The sequence below is a fragment of the Pristis pectinata genome, chromosome 4, assembly GCF_009764475.1.
Source record: "Pristis pectinata isolate sPriPec2 chromosome 4, sPriPec2.1.pri, whole genome shotgun sequence".
NCBI classification, from domain to species: Eukaryota; Metazoa; Chordata; class Chondrichthyes; order Rhinopristiformes; family Pristidae; genus Pristis; species Pristis pectinata.
Window position 1 is genome coordinate 120345724 of NC_067408.1, and position 22874 is coordinate 120368597.

At 45.4% G+C, this 22874-nt stretch overlaps 1 protein-coding gene across 1 annotated transcript in view; it reads right to left on the minus strand.

Moving 5' to 3' along the window:
- pde9aa (phosphodiesterase 9aa) overlaps window positions 1-22874 on the minus strand; it is a 170378-nt gene that overhangs the window by 50243 nt on the left and 97261 nt on the right. The window contains exons 7-9 of the mRNA XM_052014506.1: window positions 15424-15508; window positions 13482-13487; window positions 12407-12461 (exon numbers count right to left, since the gene is read on the minus strand). Of these exons, the coding sequence (XP_051870466.1) occupies window positions 12407-12461; window positions 13482-13487; window positions 15424-15508 (146 nt within the window). The remainder of the gene's footprint in view (window positions 1-12406; window positions 12462-13481; window positions 13488-15423; window positions 15509-22874) is intronic.

Genomic DNA, 22874 nt, shown 5'->3' on the forward strand with positions numbered 1-22874 from the left:
AAGAAGGTGTATGGTGTGTTGGCCTTCATTAGTTGGGGTTTTGAGTTCAAGAGCTACAAGGTGATGTTGCAGCTCTATAGAACTCTGGTTATACCACACTTGGAGTACTGTGTTCTGTTCTGGTCACCACATTATAGGAAGGATGTGAAAGCTTTAGAGAGGGTTCAGAGGAAATTTACCAGGCTGTTGCCTGGATTGGAGAGCATGTCTTATGAGGATTAGTTGAGTGAGCTAGGGATTTTCTCTTGAGAGAGAAGGAGGATAAGAGGTGACTTGATAGAGGTGTACAAGATGATAAGAGGCATAGATTGAGTGGACAGTCAGATACCTTTCCCCAGGGTGACAATGGCTAACATGAGGGGTCATAATTTACGGTGATTGGAGGAAGATATAAGGGGATGTCAGGGATAAATGTTTTGAGTGATGAATGCGTGGAATGCCCTCTGCAGAGGTTGTGGTGGCAGATGAAATAGGGACATTTAAGGGACTCTCAGGTAGATACATGAATGATAGAAAAATAGGGGGCTATGTGGGAGGGAAGGGTTAGATAGATCTTATCAGGATAAAATGTCGGCAGAATATTGTGGGCTGAAGGGCCTGCACTGTGATCTAATGTTCTTTTCTCTGGTTGGCAATTAATGATGAGTGCTGTGCCTGCAACTGTTCACAATATACATTAACGGTTTGGAAGAGGGGGCCAGGTGTAACATGTCTAAGTTTGCTGATGACACTAAATTGAGTAGAGAAGCAAGTTGTGCTGAAGGTGTGGAGATTGTGGCTATTACTGAGACGTGGCTGACGTCAGGGCAGGAGTGGATATTGAATATTCCTGGTTTTCGGTGTTTTAAGAGGGATAGGAAAGGGGGAAGAAGAGGAGGAGGGGTGGCGATACAGGTCAGGGACACTGTTACAGCTGCAGAAAGGATAGATGTTGCAGAAGGATCATCTCTGGAGTCCATATGGGTGGAAGTAAGGAACAAGAAAGGAGCAGTTACTCTACTAAGAGTATTCTATAGGCCCCCTGGTAGCAGTAGAGATATAGAGGAGCAGTTTGGCAGGCAGTGTTTGGAGAGAAGCAAAAATAACAGGGTTGTTATAATGGGAGACTTCAACTTCCCAAATACAGACTGGAACCTGCTTAGTGCCAAAGGTTTAGATGGGACGGAATTTGTTAAATGTGTCCAGGAGGGATTCCTGACGCAGTATGTTGACAGGCCGACTAGAGGGAATGCCATGTTAGATCTAGTTTTAGGAAATGGACCGGGACAGGTGAAGGATCTATTGGTGGGTGAGCATTTGGGGGACAGTGACCATTGCTCCATAACCTTTAAAATTGTCATGGACAGGTGCAGAGAGGACAAGAGGATTTTTAATTGGGGAAGGGCGAACTATGAGGCTATAAGGAGAGAACTTGGGAGTGTAAAGTGGGATGTCCTTTTTGAAGGGAAATGTACCATGGAGATGTGGTCGATGTTCAGGGATCTTATGCAGGATGTTAGGGATAAATATGTCCCGGTGAGGCAGAAGGAATGGCAGGGTGAAGGAACCGTGGGTGATGAGAGAGGTGGAATGACTAGTTAGGGAGAAGAAGGTAGCATACATAAGGTATAAGCAGCAAGGTTCAGACAGGGCCCATGAGGAATATTGAGTAGCGAGGAAGGAACTTAAGAAAGGGCTGAGGAGAGCTAGAAGGGGACATAAAAAGGTGTTGGCTAGTAGGGTTAAGGAGAATCCCAAGGCCTTTTTCACCTCCGTGAAGGGTAGGAGGATGGCTAGGGTAAAGGTAGGTCCTATTAAAGACCAAGGTGGGAGAATGTGCCTGGAGGCGGCGGAAGTGGGAGAAGTTCTCAATGAATACTTCTCTTCAGTATTCACCGAGGAGAGGGGTCTTGATGATGCAGAAGGGAGTGCTGGTAAGGGTAATGTTCTCAAGGTTGTAGATATCAAGAGAGAGGATGTGTTGAAGTTGTTAAATAATATCAAGACAGATAAATCTCCGGGGCCCGACGGGATTTTCCCCAAGTTGCTTCGAGAGGTGAGGGAGGAAATTGTTGAACCGCTGGTAAGGACTTTTGAGTCCTCGTTGTCCACAGGGATGGTGTCGGAGGATTGGAGAGTGGCGAATGTTGTCCTCTTGTTCAAAAAAGGTAGTAGGGATAGTCCAGGGAATTACAGACCGGTGAGCCTTGCGTCTGTGGTGGGTAAGCTGTTAGAAAGGATTCTAAGGGATAGGATCTATGAACACCTGGAGAATTATGGACTGATTAGGAACAGCCAGCATGGCTTTGTGAAGGGAAGATCTTGCCTCACAAGCCTGATAGGATTCTTTGAGGAGGTGACGAGGAAGGTTGATGAGGGTAGTGTGCTGGATGTGGTCTATATGAATTTTAGTAAGGCGTTTGATAAAGTACCGCATGGTAGGCTTCTTCAGAAGGTCAGAGGCCAAGGGATCCAGGGAAGCTTGGCTGTGTGCATTAGGAATTGGCTTGCCTGTAGAAAGCAGAGGGTTGTGGTGGAAGGAGTGCCCTCGGATTGGAGGGCAGTGACTAGTGGTGTCCCGCAGGGATCGGTTCTGGGACCTCTACTTTTTGTGATATTTATAGATGACTTGGATGAGGGGGTGGAAGGCTGGGTTAGTAAGTTTGCGGATGACACTAAGATCGGCGGTGTTGTGGATAGTGTGGAGGGCTGTCGGAGCTTACAGAAGGATATTGATAGGATGCAGAGCTGGGCTGACAAGTGGCAGGTGGAGTTCAATCTGGAGAAGTGTGAGCTGGTACACTTTGGAAGGAGAAACTCCAGGGCAGAGTACTGGGTGAATGGCAAGGTTCTTGGCAGTGTAGAGGAGCAGAGGGATCTGGGGGTTCATATTCACAGTTCGCTGAAAGTTGCCTCACAGGTGGATAGAGCAGTTAAGAAAGCCTATAGGATGTTAGCTTTCATAAGTCGTGGGATTGAGTTTAAGAGCCGCGAAGTGATGATGCAGCTTTACAAAACTCTAGTTAGACCACACTTAGAGGACTGTGTTCAGTTCTGGTCGCCACATTATAGGAAGGATGTGGAGGCATTGGAGAGGGTGCAGAGGAGATTTACCAGGATGCTGCCTGGATTAGAGCGTATGGAATATGAGGAAAGGCTTAAGGTGCTAGGGCTTTATTCACTGGAAAGGAAGAGGATGAGAGGAGACATGATAGAGGTATATAAAATATTGAGAGGAATAGATAGAGTAGACAGCCAGCGCCTCCTTCCCAGGGCACCAATGCTCAAGATGAGAGGGCATGGCTTTAAGGTTATGGGTGGGAGGTTCAGGGGAGATGTCAGGGGGAGGTTTTTCACCCAGAGAGTGGTTGGTGCATGGAATGCACTGCCTGGGGTGGTGGTGGAGGCAGATACATTGGACAGGTTCAAGAGTTTGTTGGATAGGCACATGGAGGAATGTGAGATAGAGGTATATTTGGGAGGAAAGGGTTAGATAGTGTGAGGGTGGTTTGATGGACGGCACAACATGGTGGGCCGAAGGGCCTGTTTTGTGCTCTATGGTTTTATGGTGCAGAGAGATTAAGTGAGTGGGCAATATATGGCAGGTGGAGTACAATGTTGGTAAATGTAAGGTAATCCACTATTATTTAAATGGTGAAAGACTGCAGCATGCTGTTGTGCAAAGGGACTTGGGAGTGCTTGTGCATGAATTGCAAAAGGTTGGTTTGCAGGTGCAACAGGTTATCAAGAAGGCAAATGGAATTCTGGTCTTCATTGCTAGAGTGATTTGAATTTAAGAGCAGGGAGGTTATGCTGCAACTGTACAGGGTACTGGTGAGCCTGCACCTGGAGTACTGCATGCAGTTCTGGTCTGCTTGCTTGAGGAAAGATGTATCTGCTTTGGAGGCAGTGCAGCGGAGGTTCACCAGGTTGACTCCAGAGATGAAGGGTTAGCCTATGAGGAAAGATTGAGTTGCCTGGGACTATATTGACTCGAATTCAGAACAATGAGGGGATAGAATCATAGAACAATACAGGCCCATCGGCCCACCATGCTGTGCTGATCTTTAAACCACACCTAAGACTATCTAACCCCTTCCTCCCACATATCATTCTATTTTAAATTCCTCCATATACTTATCTAACAATCTCTTGAACTTGACCAATGTATTAGCCTCCACTACCACCCCAGGCAGTGCATTCCATGCACCAACCACTCTGGGTGAAAAACCCCCTCTGATATCTCCCTTGAACTTCCCACCCATTTACCTTAAAGCCATGCCCTCTTGTATTGAGCATTAGTGCCCTGGGGAAGAGGCGCTGGCTGTCTACTCTATCTATTCCTCTTAATGTTTTGTATACCTCTATCATGTCTCCCCTCATCCTCCTTCTATCCAAAGAGTAAAGCCCTAGCTCCTTTAGTCTCTCCTCATAATCCATACTCTCTAATCCATGCAGCATCCTGGAAAAGCTCCTCTGCACCCTTTCCTATGCCTCCACATCCTTCCTATAATGAGGTGACCAGAATTGGACACAGTACTCCAAGTGTGGTCTAACCAGAGTTTTGTAGAGCTGCATCATTACCTCGTGGCTCTTAAACTCAATCCCATGATTTACAAAAGTAACATCCCATAAGATTTCTTATCTACCCTATCCACTGGGGTGGCAACTTTCAGGGACCTGTGGATATGAACACCCAGATCCCTCTGGTCCTCTACACTGCCCAGAATCCTGCCATATACCTTGTACTCCACCTTGGGGTTTGTCCTTCCAAAGTGTACCACCTCACACTTCTCTGGATTGAACTCCATCTGCCACTTATCAGCCCAGCTCTGCATCCTATCAATATCCTTCTGTAAGCTTCGACAGCCCTCCACACTATCCACAACATCACCGATCTTTGTGTCATCTGCAAACTTGCTAACGCACCCTTTCACCCCCTCATCTATGTAGTTAATTAATATCACAAGAAGTAGAGGTCCCAGAACCGATCCCTGTGGGACACCACTAGTCATAGCCCTCTAATCCAAATGCACTCAGACCACCACAACCCTCTGCTTTCTACAGGCAAGCCAATTCTGAATCCACATGGCCAAGCCTCCCTGGATCCCTTGGCCTCTGACCTTCTGAAGAAGCCTACCTTGTGGAACCTTATCAAATGCCTTACTAAAATCCATGTAGACCATATCTACTGCACTACCCTCATCAATCTTCCTGGTCACCTCCTCAAAGAACCCTATCAGGTTTGTGAGGCAAGATCTTCCCTTCACAAATCCATGCTGGCTGTCCCTAGTCGGTCCATGATTCTCTTAATGATCATAGATCCTATATCTAAGAATTCTTTCCAACAGCTTTCCCACCACAGATGTAAGGTTCACTGGTCTGTAATTCCCTGGACTATCCCTACTACCTTTTTTGAATAGGGGGACAACATTTGCCACCCTGCAATCCTCCAGGACCATCCCCATTGACAATGAGGACTCAAAGATCCTAGCCAACAGTTCAGCAATCTCCTCCCCCACCTCACGAAGCAGCCTGGGGAATATTCTGTCAGGACCTGGGACTTATCTGTCCTAATATTTTCTAACAGCTCCAACACATCCTCTCTCTTGATATCTATGTACTCTAGAACATTACCCTTACCAACACTGTCCTCAGAATCATCAAGGCCCCTCTCCTTGGTGAATACTGAAGAGAAGTATTCATTGAGAACCTCACCCACTTCCACAGCTTCCTACCTTTGAGTGTGAGGTAGTACACTTTGGAAGGACATACTCCAAGGCGGAGTACGAAGTAAATGGCAGGATTCTGGGCAGTGTAGAGGAACAGAGGGATCTGGGGGCTTCATATCCACAGATCACTGAAAGTTGCCTCACAGGTGGATAGGGTAGTTAAGAGATTGTTAGATAAGCATATGGAGGAATTTAAGATAGAGGGATATGTGAGAGGAAGGGGTTAGATAGACTTAGATGTGGTTTGAAGGATGGCACAACATGGTGGGCTGAAGGGCCTGTATTGCGCCGTATTGTTCTACGGTCTTTAATCAGACCCACCTTTACTCTAGCCATCCTTCTGCTCTTCACACACAAGTAAAAAGCCTTGGGATTCTCCTTAACCCTACTCGCCAAAGCCTTTTCATGTCCCCTTCTCACTGTCCTCAGCCCCTTTTTAAGTTCCCTCCTTGCTACTCTATACTCCTCACAAGCCCTGTCTGATCCTTGCTGCTTACACCTTATGTATGCTGCCGCCTTCTTCCTAACTAGTTGTTCCACCTCCCTTGTCACCCCTAGTTCCTTCACCCTGCCATTCCTTCTCTGCCTCTCCGGGACAAATTTATCCCTATCATCCTGCAAGAGATCCCTGAACATCAACCACATCTCTATAGTACATTTTCCTCAAATGTCACCCCAATTTACACACAAGTTCTCACCTTATAGCCCTATTATTCACCTTTCCCCAATTAAATATCTTCCCATCCTCTTTGCTCCTATCCCTGTCCATGACAATTCTAAAGGTTATGGAGCAGTGGTCACTGTCCCCCAAATGCTCACCCACTGAGAGATCTGTCACCTGACCTGGTTCATTACCTAAAACTAGATCTAATATGGCATTCCCTCTTGTCAGCCTGTCAACATACTGTGACAGGAATCCATCTTGTACACACTTAACAATTTCTGCCCCATCTAAACCTTTGGCACTAAGCAGGTGCCAATCAATATTTGGGAAGTTGAAGTCTCCCACGATAGTAACCCTGTTATTTTCACATCTTTCCAAAATCTGCCTCCCAATCTGCTCCTCAGTATCCCTACTGCTACCAGGGGGCCTATAGAATACTCCCAGTAGAGTAACTGCTCCTTTCTTGTTCCTAACTTCCACCCATATTGACTCTTGAGAGGATCCTCCTACATTATCCACCCATTCTGCAGCTGTAACTGTGTCCCTGACCAGTATCGCCACCCCTCCTCCTCTTCTTCCCACCTCCCTATCCCTTTTAAAACACTGAAAACCAGGAATATTCAATATCCATTCCTGCCCTGATGTCAGCCATGTCCCTGTAATAGCCACAATATTGTAGTCCCATGTACTTATCCAAGTTCTCAGTTCATCTCCCTTATTCCTGATGCTTCTCGCATTTAAGTAAATGCACTTTAGCCCATCCACCTTACGACTTCTATAGCCTGTACTCTGCTTTTCCTTCCTCAAAGCCTCTCTACCTGTTAGATCTGACTTCCCCTTCTTCCTCTGACCTACTCCTCCAGTTTCCCTCCCCCTTGCAAACTAGTTTAAACCCTCCTGAACCTCCTTGGCAAACCTGGCTGCAAGGATATTGGCCCCCCTCAGGTTTGGGTGTAACCTTTTCTCTCTGAACAGGTCCCACCTTCCCCAGAAGAGATCCCAATGATCCAAAAATCTAAAGGCCTCCCTCCTGCACCAACTTCTCAGCCACACATTTATTTGCCATCTCCTCCTATTCCTACCTTCACTATCGCATGGCACTGGCAGCAATCCTGAGATTGCTACCCTTGAGGTCCTGTTCTTCAGCCTTCTGCCTAGCTCCCTGAACTATCTCTTCAGTACCTCCTCCCTTTGTTGTTGGTACCAACATGAACAATGACTTCTGGTTGTTCTCTCTCCTGCTCAAGAATCCTGTGGTCCTGATCAGAGACATCCCTGACCCTGGCACCTGGGAGGCAACATACCATCCAGGATTCATGCTCACTGCCACAGAACCTCCTATCTGTTTCCCTGACTATCGAGTCCCCTATCACTACTGCCTTCCTCTTCTCCCTTTCCTTCTGAGCAGCATCTTCCTGTCCTCTTTGCTCCGATCCTTGTCCATGACAATGCTAAAGGTTATGGAACAGTGGTCGCTGTCGCCCAAATGCTCACCCACTGAGAGATCTGTCACCTGACCTGGTTCATTACTCTATACCTGATCTAATACGGCATTCCCTCTAGTCGGTCTGTCAACATACTGTGACAGGAATCTGCTGGACACTTAACAAACTCTGCCCCATCTAAACCTTTGGCACTAAGCAAGTGCCAATCAAAATTTGGGAAGTTGAGATCTCCCATGATAACAACCCTGTTATTCTCGCATTTTTCAAAAATCTGTTTCCCAATCTGCTCCTCAGTATCCCTGCTGCTACTGAGGGGCCTATAGAATACTCCCAGTAGAGTAACTGCTCCTTCTTGTTCCTAACTTCCACCTATACTGACTCTAGAGAGAATCCTTCTACATTATTTGCCCTTTCTGCAGTTGTAATAGTATCATTGACCAGTATCACCACCCCTCCTCTTCTTCTGCCCTCCCCTTCCCTATCCCTTTTAAAACACTGAAATCCAGGAATATTCAATATCCATTCCTGCCCTGGTGACAGTCTCTGCAAGAGCCACAATATTGTAGTCCCATGTACTTATTCAAGGTCTCAGTTCATCACCCTTATTCCTGATACTTCTTGCATTTAAGTAAATGCACTTTAGCCCATCCACCTTTCTACTTTTATACCCTGTACTCTGCTTCTCCTTCCTCAAAGCCTCTCTGCCTGTTAGATCTGACTTTCTCTCCATCCGCTCCTTCCTCTGACCTACCTGTCTGGTTCCCATCCCCCTTGCAAACTAGTTTAAACACTCCCAAACCACCCTAGCAAACCTGCCTGCAAGGATATTGGCCCCCCTCGGGTTCAGATGTAACCTATCCTCTGTAGAGGTCCCACCTTCCCCAGAAGAGATCCCAATGATCCAAAAATCTAAAACCTTCCCTCCTGCACCAACTTCTCAGCCACGCATTCATTTACTATCTCCTCCTATTCCTACCTTCACTATTGCATGGCACTGGCAGCAATCCTGAGATTGCTACCCTTGAGGTCCTATTCTTCAGCCTTCTGCCTAGCTCCCTAAACTCACTTTTCAGGACCTCATCCCTCTTCCTACCTATGTCGTTGGTACCAACATGAACCATGACTTCTGGCTGTTCTCCCTCCCGCTCTAGAATCCTGTGGACCCGATCAGAGACATCCCGGACCCTGGCACCTGGGAGGCAACATACCATCCAGGATTCATGCTCACTGCCACAAAACCTCCTGTCTGTTTCCCTGACTATCGAGTCCCCTATCACTACTGCCTTCCTCTTCTCCCTTGCCTTCTGAGTAGCAGGACCAGTCCCAGTGCCAGAGACCTGGCTACTGCTTCTTGATCCTTGCAGGTCATCCCCCTCGACAGCTTCCAAAGCAGAAAACCTTTTATTGAGGGGAACAGCATCTGGTGTCTGCACTATCTGCCTGTTTGTTTTTTTTTGCCTTTTCTCTCCTCTGACAGTCACCCTTCTATCTAATTCCTGGACCCCAGAAGTACCTGCTCTTTAATGTTTCTTGTAGAAACAAATTATGAAAGGGATAGGTAAGATAGAGGCAGTAAGCTTTTTTCCACTGGTAGGTGAGACTAGAACTAGGGGACATAGCCTCAAGATTTGGGGAACAGACTTAGGATGGAGATGAGGAGAAACTACTCCCTGGGAAAAGCAGTGAATCTGGAATTTTCTGCCCAGGGAAGCAGTAGAAGCTACTCATTAAATATATTTGAGACAGTTGGATAGATTTTTGCATCGTAGAGGAATGAAGGGTTATGGGGGGGGGGGGCAGGGGAAGGTAAGTTGGTTGAGCCAAATCCAAGGCCAGATCAGCCTTGATTTTATTGAATGGTGGAGCAGGCTTAACAGGGCAGATGGCCAACATCTGCTCCTATTTGTTATGTTCTTATGTCCACACTATCAACAACACCACTCTTAATTAATCACACCTTGTACATTCACATACAAATTATTAATGTATTGAGCAAACAGTAAGGGTTGCATATCAATTTCTTAGTTATGCACAGGTCATAGACTTCCAATCACAAGACAATCTTCCATCACCACCTCCAATATCAAGCTAATTTGGGATCCAACTTGCCTTGGATTCCTTGGGTCTAAGTTTTTGGACCAGTCTTCCATGTGGGACCTTGTCAAAGGGCATGTAACTACATCAGCCCTATTACCTTTTATCAATTCATTTTGTTATCTGTTCAAAAAAATTTCAATCAAATGGTCATAGCGTCTCCCACCTAACAAAGCAAGCTGACTGTCCTTGATTACTCCCTGCCTTTCCAAGTGTAGATCAATCTTGTACCTCCATGTCTTTTCAATAACTTGCTTACCATTGATTTTTTTTAGACTTGCAGGCCTGTAATTAGCTGGGACTCAATCTCCCAACCAATGAAGTGCCTTCTTCACCACCCTGTCTAACAGCGTCACCACTTTCAGGAAACTATGTATTTGTACCTTTAGGTCTCTGTTCTACAATACTCCCCAGGACTCTGCTCTTGTTACAAAGTTACCAGGCAATTTCTCTCCCACAATAGAATCTAACCTCCTACCTTCAATTTCCTTACAATTGCTGAGACCCCACCATCAACATCCTTGACAGAAACTCAACCTGACCAGCCACAGAAGTGTTGTGGCTATAAGCATGGATCAGAAGCTGAGGATCTTTTGGTGAGTAATTCATCACCTGACATCCAAAAGCTAACACCTGGGTCATTCTCTCTGCTCCCATCAGGCAGAAGATACAGGAGCCTGAAGGCACATACCACCAGGCTCAAGGACAGCTTCTATCCCACAGTGATAAGACTACTGAACAGTTCCCTTGTATGATGAGATGGACTCTTAAGCTCACAATTGACCTTGTTATGACCTTGCACCTTATTGTCTACCTGCAATGCACTTCCCTGTAGCTGTGACACTTTACTCTGTATTCTGTTATTGTTTTTACCCTGTACTACCTCAATGCACTGTGTAATGAATTGGTCTGTATGAATGGTATGCAAGACAAGTTTTTCATTGTTTCTTGGTACAAGTGACAATAATAAACCAATATCAATACCAATACCACATCTACAAGGAAAGAGTGTGATGGAACATTCTCCACTCTCCTGGATGAGGGCACCTCCAACAACAGTCAAGAAGGTCAACACCTTTCAGGACTAGTACTCCATCCTCTAGCCTAAACATCCATTACCACAGTGTGTACCACCTATAGAATGCACTGCATTTACTCACCCAGGCTGTCCTGACATCACCTCCTTAAACCCAAGACTTCTACCACCAAGAAGAATGTGGGCAGCTGATGCATGGGCACATCTAAGTTACCTTCTAAGTTACACATCATCCCAATGAGGAAATATTTTTTCTAGTCCTTCATCATTTGGTCTAAATCCTGGATTTTGGAAAATCTTCATCAAAAGAACTGCATTGATTCAAGAAGATGGCTAGGGGCAAATAATACATGGGTTGTCATGTCAATGATTCCCAGATTGTGAAAAAATAAATGGTTGGAACAGTGCATTCAGACTGGAGGGCTGTGACTAGCAGTGTCCCACAAGGATCGATTTTGGGACCTCTGCTTTTCATGATTTTTATAAATGACTTGGACGATGGTGTAGAAGAGTGGATTGGCAAGTTTGCAGATGACACAAAGGTTGGTATTGTGGATAGATTGGCGAAGATTGCAGAGGGATATTGATAGGATGCAAAGCTAGGCTGAGAAGTGGCAGATGGAATGCAATCTGGAGAAGTGTGAGGTAGTACATTTTGGAAGAACAAACTCCAAGGCAGAGTACAAAGTTAATGGCAGGATTCTGGGCAGTATGGAGGAGCAGAGGGATCTAGGGGTCCATATCCACAGATCCCTGAAAGTTGCCTCACAGGTGGATAGGATAGTTAAGAAAGCATATGGGATGCTAGCTTTCATAAATCGTGGGATTGAGTTTAAGAGCCATGAGGTAATGATGCAGCTCTACAAAACTCTGGTTAGACCACACTTGGAGTACTGTGTCCAGTTCTGGTTGCCTCATTATAGGAAGGATGTGGAAGTGTTGGAAAGGGTGCAGAGGAGATTTACCAGGATGCTGCCTGGATTGGAGAGTATAGATTATGAGGAGAGACTAAGGGAGCTAGGGTTTTACTCTTTGGAGAGAAGGAGGATGAGAGGAGACTTGATAGAGGTATACAAAATATTAAGAGGAATAGATAGAGTGGACAGCCAGTGCCTCTTTCCCAGGGCACCAATGCTCAATACAAGAGGGCATGGTTTTAAAGTAATGGGTGGGAAGTTCAAGAGAGATAGAGGAAGGTTTTTTTATCCAGAGAGTGGTTGGGGCATGTAGTCTGCTGCCTGGGGTGGTGGTGGAGGCAGGTGCATTGGTCACATTCAAGCGTAGATAAGCATATGGAAGAATTTAAAATAAAGGGATATGTGGGAGGAAGGGGTAAGATAGTCTTAGGTGAGGTTTAAAGGTTGACACAACATTGTGGGCCAAAGGGCCTGTATTGTGCTGTACTGTTCTATGGAACAGACTAAGGCTGGTCCCCATTGGTCAGGATTCCAGTTACCTTTGAATATGACGGAACATCACGACGTGGGATCAACTTCTTCTGGTCCAATAAGCTGCATTTAGAGCAAGAGTTAGAGCACATCTGCAATGCCAGTCCCAACCCCACTCCCTGAATCCTGAGTCACAACTCTCAGCCCCAACACAAGGCTGCTAAACAAGATAAGAGCTCATGGTGTTAGAGGCAAGATAAAAGCATGGGTGGAAGATTGGTTGACTGACAGAAGTCAGAGAGTGGGAATAAAGGGGTATGTTTCAGGATGACTGCCAGTGACTAGTGGAGTTCCGCAGAGTTCAGTGTTGGGACTGCAACTTTTCATTTTATACATTAATGATCTGGATGAAGGAACTGATGACACTGTGGCCAAGTTTGCAGATGATACCAAGATAGGTGTTGCAGGGAGTTTGCAGAAGGACTTGGACAGGTTGGGAGAGTGGGCAAAGAAATGGCTGATGGAATACAATGTAGGAAAGTATGGGGTTCTGCACTTTGGTAGGAAGAATAAAGCTGTAGACTATTTTCTAAATGGGCAGAAAATTCAGAAATCAGAAGTGTGAAGGGACTTGGAAGTCTTAGTTCCGGATTCTCTCAAGGTTAACTTGCAGGTTGAGTCGGTACTAAAGAAAGCAAATGCGATGTTAGCATTCATCTTGAGAGGACTAGAATATAAAAGCAAGGATGTAATGCTGAGGCTTTATAAGGCATTGGTCAGACAGCATTTAGAATATTATGAGCAATTTTGGGTCCTGTATCTAAGGAAGCATGTACTGGCCCTGGAGAGGAGCCAAAGGAGGTTCACATGAATGATCCTAGGAATGAAAGGCTTGACGTGAGGAGCAATTGATGTCTCTGGGCCTATACTCAATGGAGGTCAGAAGGATGAGGGGAGATCTCATTGAAACCTACTAGATGCTGAAAGGTCTTGATAGAGCGGATGTGGAGAAGATGTTTCCATTAGTAAGAGATCCTAGGATCCAAGGGCACAGCCTCAGAATAAAGGGACGTCCCTTTAAAATTGAGATGAGGTAGAATTTCTTCAGCCAGAGGGTGGTGAATCTGTGGAATTGATTGCCACAGATGGCTGTGGAGGCCTTTGTTGGGTGTATTTAAGGCAGAAACTGAGATTCTTGATTAGTAAGGGGGTTAAGGGTTACGGGGAGAAGGCAGGAGAATGGGGTTGAAAAAAATCAGCCACGATTGAATAGCAGAGCAGACTTGATGGGTCGAATGGCCAAATTATGCTCCTTTATCTTGTGGTCTAACACCAAGTTACAGCCGCAATCATGTTCCTGAGCTCGGTCTCAGACACCAACATGAAGCCTAAACCACACACCCAACCCCAGACCCCATCACCTATTGCCCACTCCTGGCTCACCACCTAACCCACACCCAGTGGGTACCAGCCCCACCTCGAGTCCCAGCACCAGCATCCAACTACAGGCCTCTAGCCTGCATCAACATCGTCCTATCCTGCATTCCAGACACCAACTACAGATGCATGCTTCAGAAATACCCAGACTCAATCACATCCTCAGGCAGCTCATTCCATATACCCACCCTCTGGTTGAAAAAGTTATCCCTCAAGTTCCTATTAAATCTTTCCCCTCTCATTTTAAACCTATACCATCCAGTTCTTGATTCCCCAACCCCAGGAAAAAAAAACTGTGCACATTCACCCTATCTATGCTCCTCATGATTTTATACACCTAATCATGCCACCTATATTCTCATGCAAATTATTAATATATGTATCAAACAAGAGGACCCAGCACCCAATATCTCTACAAAATCACCTGAGTAGCCAAGTCCTGGAAGGGAATAGAGAATGTGCTGATAAATGGGTCAAATATAGATGGTTATCATGGACACAGTCAGTCTGAGGGTCTGTTCTTGTGCTCTCTGTCTCCATGATTTTATGACTCTCTGACAAGGCCACATCACGAGGCCTAAGCCAAGATGCATTCCCAGACCCAAAGCAACCTGGGAGGCAATAACTCCAAGCCCCTTCTCTAGCAAAAAATATTTACAAGGATGTTACTGGAACTGGAGGCCTGAGTTACAAGGAGAAACTGGATAGGCTGGGACAGTTTTCCCTGGAGCAAAGGAGGTTGAGGGAGTGACCTTATAAGCTTATAAAATCATGAGGATGTAGATAAGGGGGATGGTCACTGTTTTATTCCCAGAGTAGGTGAGTCAAAAACTAGAGGGTGTAGCGGTGAGAGGGGAAAGATTTAAAGGGGACCTAAGGGGCAGGTGTTTTCACACAGAGGGGGTGGGTATATGGAACGAGCTGCCAGAGGAAGTAGTAGAGGCAGGTATAATTACAATGTTTAAAAGACACTTGGACAGGTGCCTTGGATAGGAAAGGTTTAGAGGGATATGGGCCAAATGCAGGCAAATAAGATTAACTCAGGAATGGCACCTTGGTCAGTAAGAATGAGTTGGGCTGAGGGGCCTATTTCTGTGCTGTACAACTTTGTATGGAGTCATTGATCTCCACATAAGAACCTGGATCTGAATCGATAACTTCATCCCAGGTCTCAAGTCCAGGATACAATCCCAGATATCATCGCCAACCACAGTTCAGGCCATAGGTTCTAACTGGAGCTCATCTCCAAGCTGCAGGAAGAGATCAAATCTTAGGCCTGACTTCAGACCTCAGGCTCTAGTACAGCTGCAGACCACATCGCAGGTCCCATCCACAAATCCCAACATTGGGCTCCAACCTTGATGCTCAGCTCTAGGCTTCAGTCAAGGGGCAAATGAAAGTCCACAGCCTCAGCCTCCAATCCCAGACCACCATGCCTAGACTCATATCCCCGAACCTATCGCCACCTACAGCCAAGGCCATAGGTCCCTATCCCAAGCCCCAAATTCAGCCCCAAACTAGTCTCGTCCCAAACTTAGACCTCACCTGAGCTTCCAAACCCTGGCCTCAACAGCCCAGGTCCTGTGCTCAGGTTGAGTAGTATATCCAGTCAAACACAATCCCAACAGAACATGTGCCCAACACTTACCTGTCATTTCTTTTTGCTATTTCATCGCGCAGTTTTCGAATGTCATTTCGACACTTCTCAATTTCAACTACCTTCAGCCCCTCCACTGTCAAGAAACAGAGAGCTGAATTAAAAGCATTGATGCAACACATTTTCTGCCAACTCTCCCATTCACACTTCTCAAATATCTTGTAAGTAAGAGACGTGGGTTGGCTCTACCCAATGAAAATCAGAGGTGCTGGAAATCTGAAATCAGAGAAAAACTCAGCAGGTCAAACAGCACCTGTGGAGAGAAAGCAATAGAGTTCAAATCAATAATCCTTCATCAGTGTGTCTGGTGAAGAGTCTTCAATCTAAGATGTTAACTCTGCTGAGAGTCGTAGCATCAACAGCATGGAAACAGGCCCTTCAGCTCACTGGGTCCATGCTGGTCATCAACCATCCATTTACATTAATCCTCCACATTCCCATCAACTTCCCCCAGATTCCACCACTCACCTACAATTTACAGCAGCAAATTAACCTACTGTCCCAATGTCTTTGAGATGTGGGATGAAACTGGAGCACCCAGAAGAAATCTACTGGGTCCTAGAGACAACATGCAGAATTCATACGGACAGCATCCAAGGATTGAAGCCAGGTCTCTGGAGCTGTGAGGCAGCAGCTCTATAGGCTGACCACAATGTGAACTTTCCATCCTTACTGCCTGACTTGTTAAATGTTTCCAGCATTTTCTATTTTGATTTCTGGTTCTATCAAATAGTGACTTGTCATTGAGTCATACAGCATGGAAACAGGCCATTCAGGCCACTACGTCCACGTTGATCAGTGGGATCCATATTAATTCCATATTCCTGCTCTTGGCCTGTAGCTTTTTATACCTGGGCAATTCAAGTGCTCATCCAGACACTTAAATGCTGTCATTGACTCTGCTTCCACCACTCTCTCTGCCAGTGTATTCCAGCTACTCACCACTCTCTGAGTGAAAAGGTTGCCTCTCAATATACTCTCAATCTCTTACCCCTTACGCCAAATTTATGTCCTCTAGTTCTATCTATGTCTCATAAGGAGAAGTATTTCCTGTCTTTTCCACTGATAACTTTATATATGTCTATCATGTCCCCTCTTAATCTCTTCATCTCCAGGGAGAACAGACCCAGCCTCTCCAGTCTCTCCTCATAACTGAAACACTCCATCCCAGGCAACAATCTCCTCTGAACCCACTCCAGTGCTGGTGTTATCTTTGGGTGGACAGGGCGTCATAACATTGAATCACCTTCTCTTCCAGGAAATCCAGACTGGGGTCCAGGTAGAGGCTTGAGATTAGAGTTCAGGATTGGCTGCCACTAGAGCTTAAGACTTGAGCTGGAACAATGGCCAAGATCTGAGACTGGGACTGGAGTTGAAGATTATGGCTGATGTTGGAGCCTAGGGTCTGTGGGCTGCTTTCAGCCCATGACCTAAAGCCTAACTTGGGGCTGATATCTGTGGTCTGAGATTGGAGCTTGGAGCTTCCACATGTTGACTGGGACTCCCACACTGTGGAAGGGCTGGATGGCTTGGAGTTTGTCAAATATGTTCAGGAAAGTTTTCTAAATCAATATATAGAAGTACCAACGAGAGAGAATGCAATACTTGATCTCCTATTAGGGAACCAGACAGGTCAGGTAACAGAAGTACAGTATGTGTAGACGAACATTTTGGGTCCAGTGATCATAATGTCATTAGTTTCAAGTTAATTATGGATAAGGATAGGTCTGGTCCTTGAGCTGAAGTTCTAAATTGGAGAAAGGCCAATTTTGTGGGAATGAGAAAGGATCTAGGAAGAGTGGATTGGGATAAGTTATTTCCTGGCAAGGATGTCTTCAGTAAGTGGAAGGCCTTCAAAGGCAAAATTCTGAGAGTGCAGAGTTTGCATGTTCCTGCCAGGATTAAAGGCAAAGTTAACAGGCAAAGGGAACCTTGGTTTTCAAGGGATATTGGCGATCTGGTTAAGAAAAAGAAAGAGGTGTATAGCAGGTTTAGGCAACTAGGAACAAATGAGGTACTTGAAGAGTATAGAAAATGTAAGAAAATACTAAAGAAGGAAATCAGGAAGGCAAAAAGAAGACATGAGGTTGTTTTCGCAGATAATGTGAAGGTGAACCCAAAGGGTTTCTGCAAGTATTATTTAAGAGTAAAAGGATAGTAAGGGACAAAATTGGTCCCCTAAAAGATCAGAGTGGTCGTCTATGTGTGGAGCCTCGGGAGATGGGGGAGATCTTAAACAGTTTTTTTGCATCAGTATTTACTCAGGAAACTGACATAATGTATATGGAAGGAAGGGAAACAAGCAATAGTGTCATGGAACATATAGAGATTAAAGAGGAGGAGGTGCTTGCTGCCTTACAGTGAATAAAGGTAGATAACTCCCCCAGGCCTGACATGATATTTCCTCGGACATTGAGAGAGACTAGTGTAGAAATTGCAGGGGCCCTGGCAGATATATTTGAAATGTCCTTAGCCATGGGTGCAGTGCCGGATGACTGGAGGGTAGCTCATGTTGTTCTGTTGTTTAAAAAAGACTCTAAAAGTAAACCAGGTAATTACAGGCCAGTGAGCCTGACATCAGTAGTGGGTAAATTATTGGAAGGTATTCTGAGAGATCAGATATACAAGCATTTGGACAGCCAAGGGCTGATTAAGGATAGTCAGCATGGCTTTGTGTGTGGTAGATCGTGTTTAATGAATCTTGTAGAGTTTTTCGAGGATGTTACCAAGAAATTAGATGAAGGAAAAGCTATGGATGTTGTCTACATGGACTTTGACAAAGTCCCACATAGGAGGTTAGTTCAGAAGGTTCAGACACTAGGTATCCATGGAAAGGTTGTAAACTGGATTCGAAATTGGCTGTGTGGGAGAAGACAGAGAGTGGTAGTGGATGATTGTTTCTCAGACTGGAAGCCTATGACTAGTGGTGTGCCTCAGGGATCTGTGCTGGGGCCATTGTTGTTTGTTGTCTATATCAATGATCTAGATGCTAATGTGGTAAATTGGATCAGCAAGTTTGCTGATGATACTAAGATTGGAGGCGCAGTGGACAGCGAGGAAGGCTTTCAAAGCTTGCAGAGGGATCTGAACCAACTGGAAGAATGGGCCAGAAAATGGCAGATGGAATTTAATGCAGACAAGTGTGAAGTGTTGCATTTTGGAAGGACAAATCAAGGTAGGACATACACAGTAAATGGTAGGGCACTGAGGAGTGCGAAGGAACAAAGGGATCTGGGAGTTCAGATACATAATTCCCTGAAAGTGGCGTCACAGGTAGGCAGGGTTGTAAAAGAAGGCTTTTGGCATCCTGGCATTCATAAATCAAAGTATTGAGTACAGAAGTTGGGATGTTATGGTGAGGTTGTGTAAGGCATTGGTGAGGCCAAATTTGCAGTATTGTGTGCAGTTCTGGTCACCTAACTATAGGAAGGATATCAGTAAGATTGAAAGAGTGCAGAGAAGATTTACTAGTATGTTGCTGGGTGTTCAGGAGTTGAGTTACAGGGAAAGATTGAACAGGTTAGGACTTTATTCCCTGGAACATAGAAGAATGAGAGGAGATTTGATAGAGGTTTACAAAATTATGAGGGGTATAGACAGAGTAAATGCCAGTAGGCTCTTTCCACTTTGATTAGGAGAGATAAGTATGAGAGGACATGGCTTTAGTGTGAAAGGGGAAAGGTTTAGGGGGAATATTAGGGGGAACTTCTTCACTCAAAGAATGGTGGGAGTGTGGAACGGGCTGCCATCTGATGCAGTAAATGCGGGCTCACTCTTGAGTTTTAAGAATAAATTGGACAGATACATGGATGGGAGGTCTGGAGGGTTATGGACTGGGTACAGGTCAATGGGACTAGCGGAATAAGGTTTCAGCACAGACTAGAAGGGCTGAATGGCCTGTTTTCTGTGCAATAGTGTTCTATGGTTCTATGGGAACTGTGGCCTAGGACTATAGCCTGATTGGATCTGAGTCAGGTCTGGGATTGGAGTTCAGGACCCGTGGCAGAGTGTTGATATTCTAATTAATTCTCAAACCTAGCAGAAAACTCATGGCCTACCAGGCAGGAGTAATCCCTGTCCATCCGTACATGTCAGAGACACAGGCCCTGGCACTTCAAAGAGCTGGAGATGCCACTGATGCCGACTCTGCAAAGCCATGGAGTCATACAACACAAGACAGGCCCAACTGGTCCATGCCAACCAAGATTCCTGTCTAAGCTGGACCCATTTACCCGCATTTGGCCCATATCCCTCTAAACATTTTCTATCCGTGTACCTGTCCAAGTACCTTTTAAATGTTGTTGATGTACCTGCCTCAACCACTTCCTCTGGCAGCCTGTTCCATATACTGACCACTCTCTGGGTGAAAAAGTTGCCCCTCAGGTTCCTATTAAATCTCTCCCCTCTCACCTTAAACCTGTGCCCTCTAGTTCTTCATTCCCCAGCCCTGGGAAAAAGACTGTGAGCATTCACCCTATCTATGCCCGTCATAATTTTATAAGGTCGGTCCTCAATTTCCCACGCTCAAATGAAAAAAGTCCCAACCTGCTCAATCTCTTTCCATAACTCAGTCCCTCAAATCCTGACAACATCCTTAAAAATCTCCTCTGCACTCTTTCCAGCATAATGGCATCTTTCTGATAGCAAGGTAACCAAAACTGAATGCAATATTCCAAATGCAGCTTCACCAACGTCTTCTATAGCGTAACATTCCAACTTCTATAGTGCCCTGACTGATGAAGGCCAGCTTCACCACCCTGTCTACCTGTGACACTGCTTTCAGGAAACTATGTATTTGTATTCGTAGGTCCTTCTGTTCTACAACACTCCCCAGGGCCCTACCATTCATTATGGAAGACCTACCCTTATTTGTGTTCCCAAAATGCAACACCTTGCACTTACCTGAATTAGACTCCATTTGCTATTCCTCAGCCCACTTACCCAGCTGATCAAGAGGGGTGATCTGACAGAAGTTTATAAAATTATGAGAGGCATAGATTGGGTAGATAGTCAAATACTTTTCCCCCAGAGTAAAAATGTCAAATGCTGGAGATAATTTGACTATAAAAAATTAATCAGGAGGGCAAAGAGCAGGTTTGAGATGGATCTGGCAGGTGAGGTTAAGGAAAATCCCAGGAGGTTCTACAGCTATATTAAGAATAAAAAGGTGGCAGAGAGAGAGTAGGTTCCCCTAGAGATCAGCAGGGCCCCCTATGTCTCAACCCACAGGAGATGGGTGAGAACTCTAACGAATACTTCTCCTCGGTGTTTACTGAGGAGAAAATCATGGATGCTCAAGAGATAAGGGAAACCAGTGGTGATATTTTGGAGGACATTTGTATTACCAGGGAGGATGTTTTGCAGCCTTACAGTGCATTATGGCCGATAAATCCCCAGGACCTGACCGAGTGCATCCTTTGTGGGAGGTGGGAGAAGAAATTGCAGAAGTCCTTGCGGAGATGTTTGCTTCATCGTTAACCACTGGTGAAGTTCTCGAAGACAGGAAGGTGGCTAATGTTGTTCTGTTGTTCAAGAAGGGTAGCAAGGACAAGCCAGGGATCTACAGGCCGGTCAGCCTTACATCAGTGGTGGGGAAGTTACTGCAGGGAATTCTGAGGGACAGGATCTACCAGCATTTGGATAAACAGAGTCCGATTAACAGGAGTCAACATGACTTTGTGTGTGGAAAGTCACGCTAGATGAATCTTTTCGAGTTTTTTGAAGAGGTAACAAGAAAGATAGTAGTGCCGCATGATTGGAGGGTGCCAAATGTTGTTCCTTTGTTTAAGAAAGGGAGTAGGGATAACCCTGGGAATTACAGAGCAGTGAGCCTAACTTCAGTGGTGGGCAAATTACTGGACAAGATTCTTAGAGACAAGATTTATGGGCATTTAGAGAAGCATAGGCTGATTAGGGACAGTCAGCATGGCTTTGTGAGGGGCAGGTTGTACCTCACGAGCCAGATTGAATTCTTTGAGGATGTGACAAAGCACATTGATGAAGGTAGAGCAGTGGATGTGGTGTACATGGATTTTAGTAAGGTGTTTGATAAGGTTCCTCATGGAAGGCTTATTCAGAAAGTCAGGAGGCATGGGATCCAGGGAAACTTGGCTGTGTGGATTCAGAATTGGCTCACCAATGGAAGACAAGAGGGTGGTGGTAAATGGAGCATATTCTACCTGGAGGTCAGTGACCAGTGGTGTCCTGCAAGGATCTGTTCTGGGACCCCTGCTCTTTGTGATTTTTATAAGTGACTTGGATGAGGATGTGGAAGGGTGGGTTAGTAAGTTTGCTGATGATGCAAAGATTGGTGGTGTTGTGGATAGTGTGGAAAGTTGCTGTAGATTACAACAAGATATTGATAGAATGCATAGCTGGGCTGAGGAGTGGCAGATGGAGTTCAACCCCGATAAGTGTGAAGTGATACACTTTGGGAGATCGAATTCAAAGGCAGAATACAAGGTTAACGGCAGGACTCTTTGCAGTGTGGAGGTCCACGTCCATATATCCCTCAAGGTTGCCACCCAGGTCGAATGGGTTGTTAAGAAGGCATATGGAGCATTGGCCTTCATTAGTTGGGGTATTGAGTTCAAGAGCCGCAAGGTGATGTTGAAGCTCTATAGAACTCGGGTTAGACCACACTTGGAGTACTGTGTCCAGTCCTGGTTGCCTCATTATAGAAAGGATGTGGAAGCTTGAGAGAGGGTGCAGAGGAGATTTACCAAGATGTTTCCTGGATTGAAGACCATGTCTTATGAGGATAGTTGAGTGAGCTAGGGCTTTTCTCTTTGGAGAGAAGGAGGATGAGAGATGACTTGATAGAGGTGTACAAGATGATAAGAGGCATAGATCAAGTGGACAGTCAGAGACTTTTTGCCAGGGCGAAAATGGCTAACATGAAGGGACATAATTTTAAGGTGATTGGAGGAAGGTATAAGGAGGATGTCAGGGGTAAGTTTTTTTTACACAGAGTGGTGGGTGCATAGAACAAACTGCTGGCAGAGGTTGTGGGGGCAGATACATTAGGGACATTTAAGAGACTCTTAGATAGAGACATGAATGATAGAAAAATAGGGGGCTATGTAGGAGTGAAGGGTTAGATAGATCTTCGAGCAGGATAAAATGTCGACACAACATTGTGGGCCGAAGGGCCTGTACTGTGCTGTAGTGTTCTATGTTCTAAAGATGAGGGTAGGGCAGTGGATGTTGTCTACTTTGACTTTAGCAAGACCTTTAACAAGGTCCCACATGGTAGGCTAGTCTGGAAACTTAGGTCCCATGGAATCCAGGGAGAACTAGTTCGGTGGATTCAAAAGTGGCTCGGAGGTAGGAAGCAGAGGGTGGTGGTTGAAGGTTGTTTCTTGGAATGGAGGCTGGTGACTAGTGGTGTGCTGCAGGGGTCGGTGTTGGGATCTTTGTTATTCGTTATTTATATGAATGAT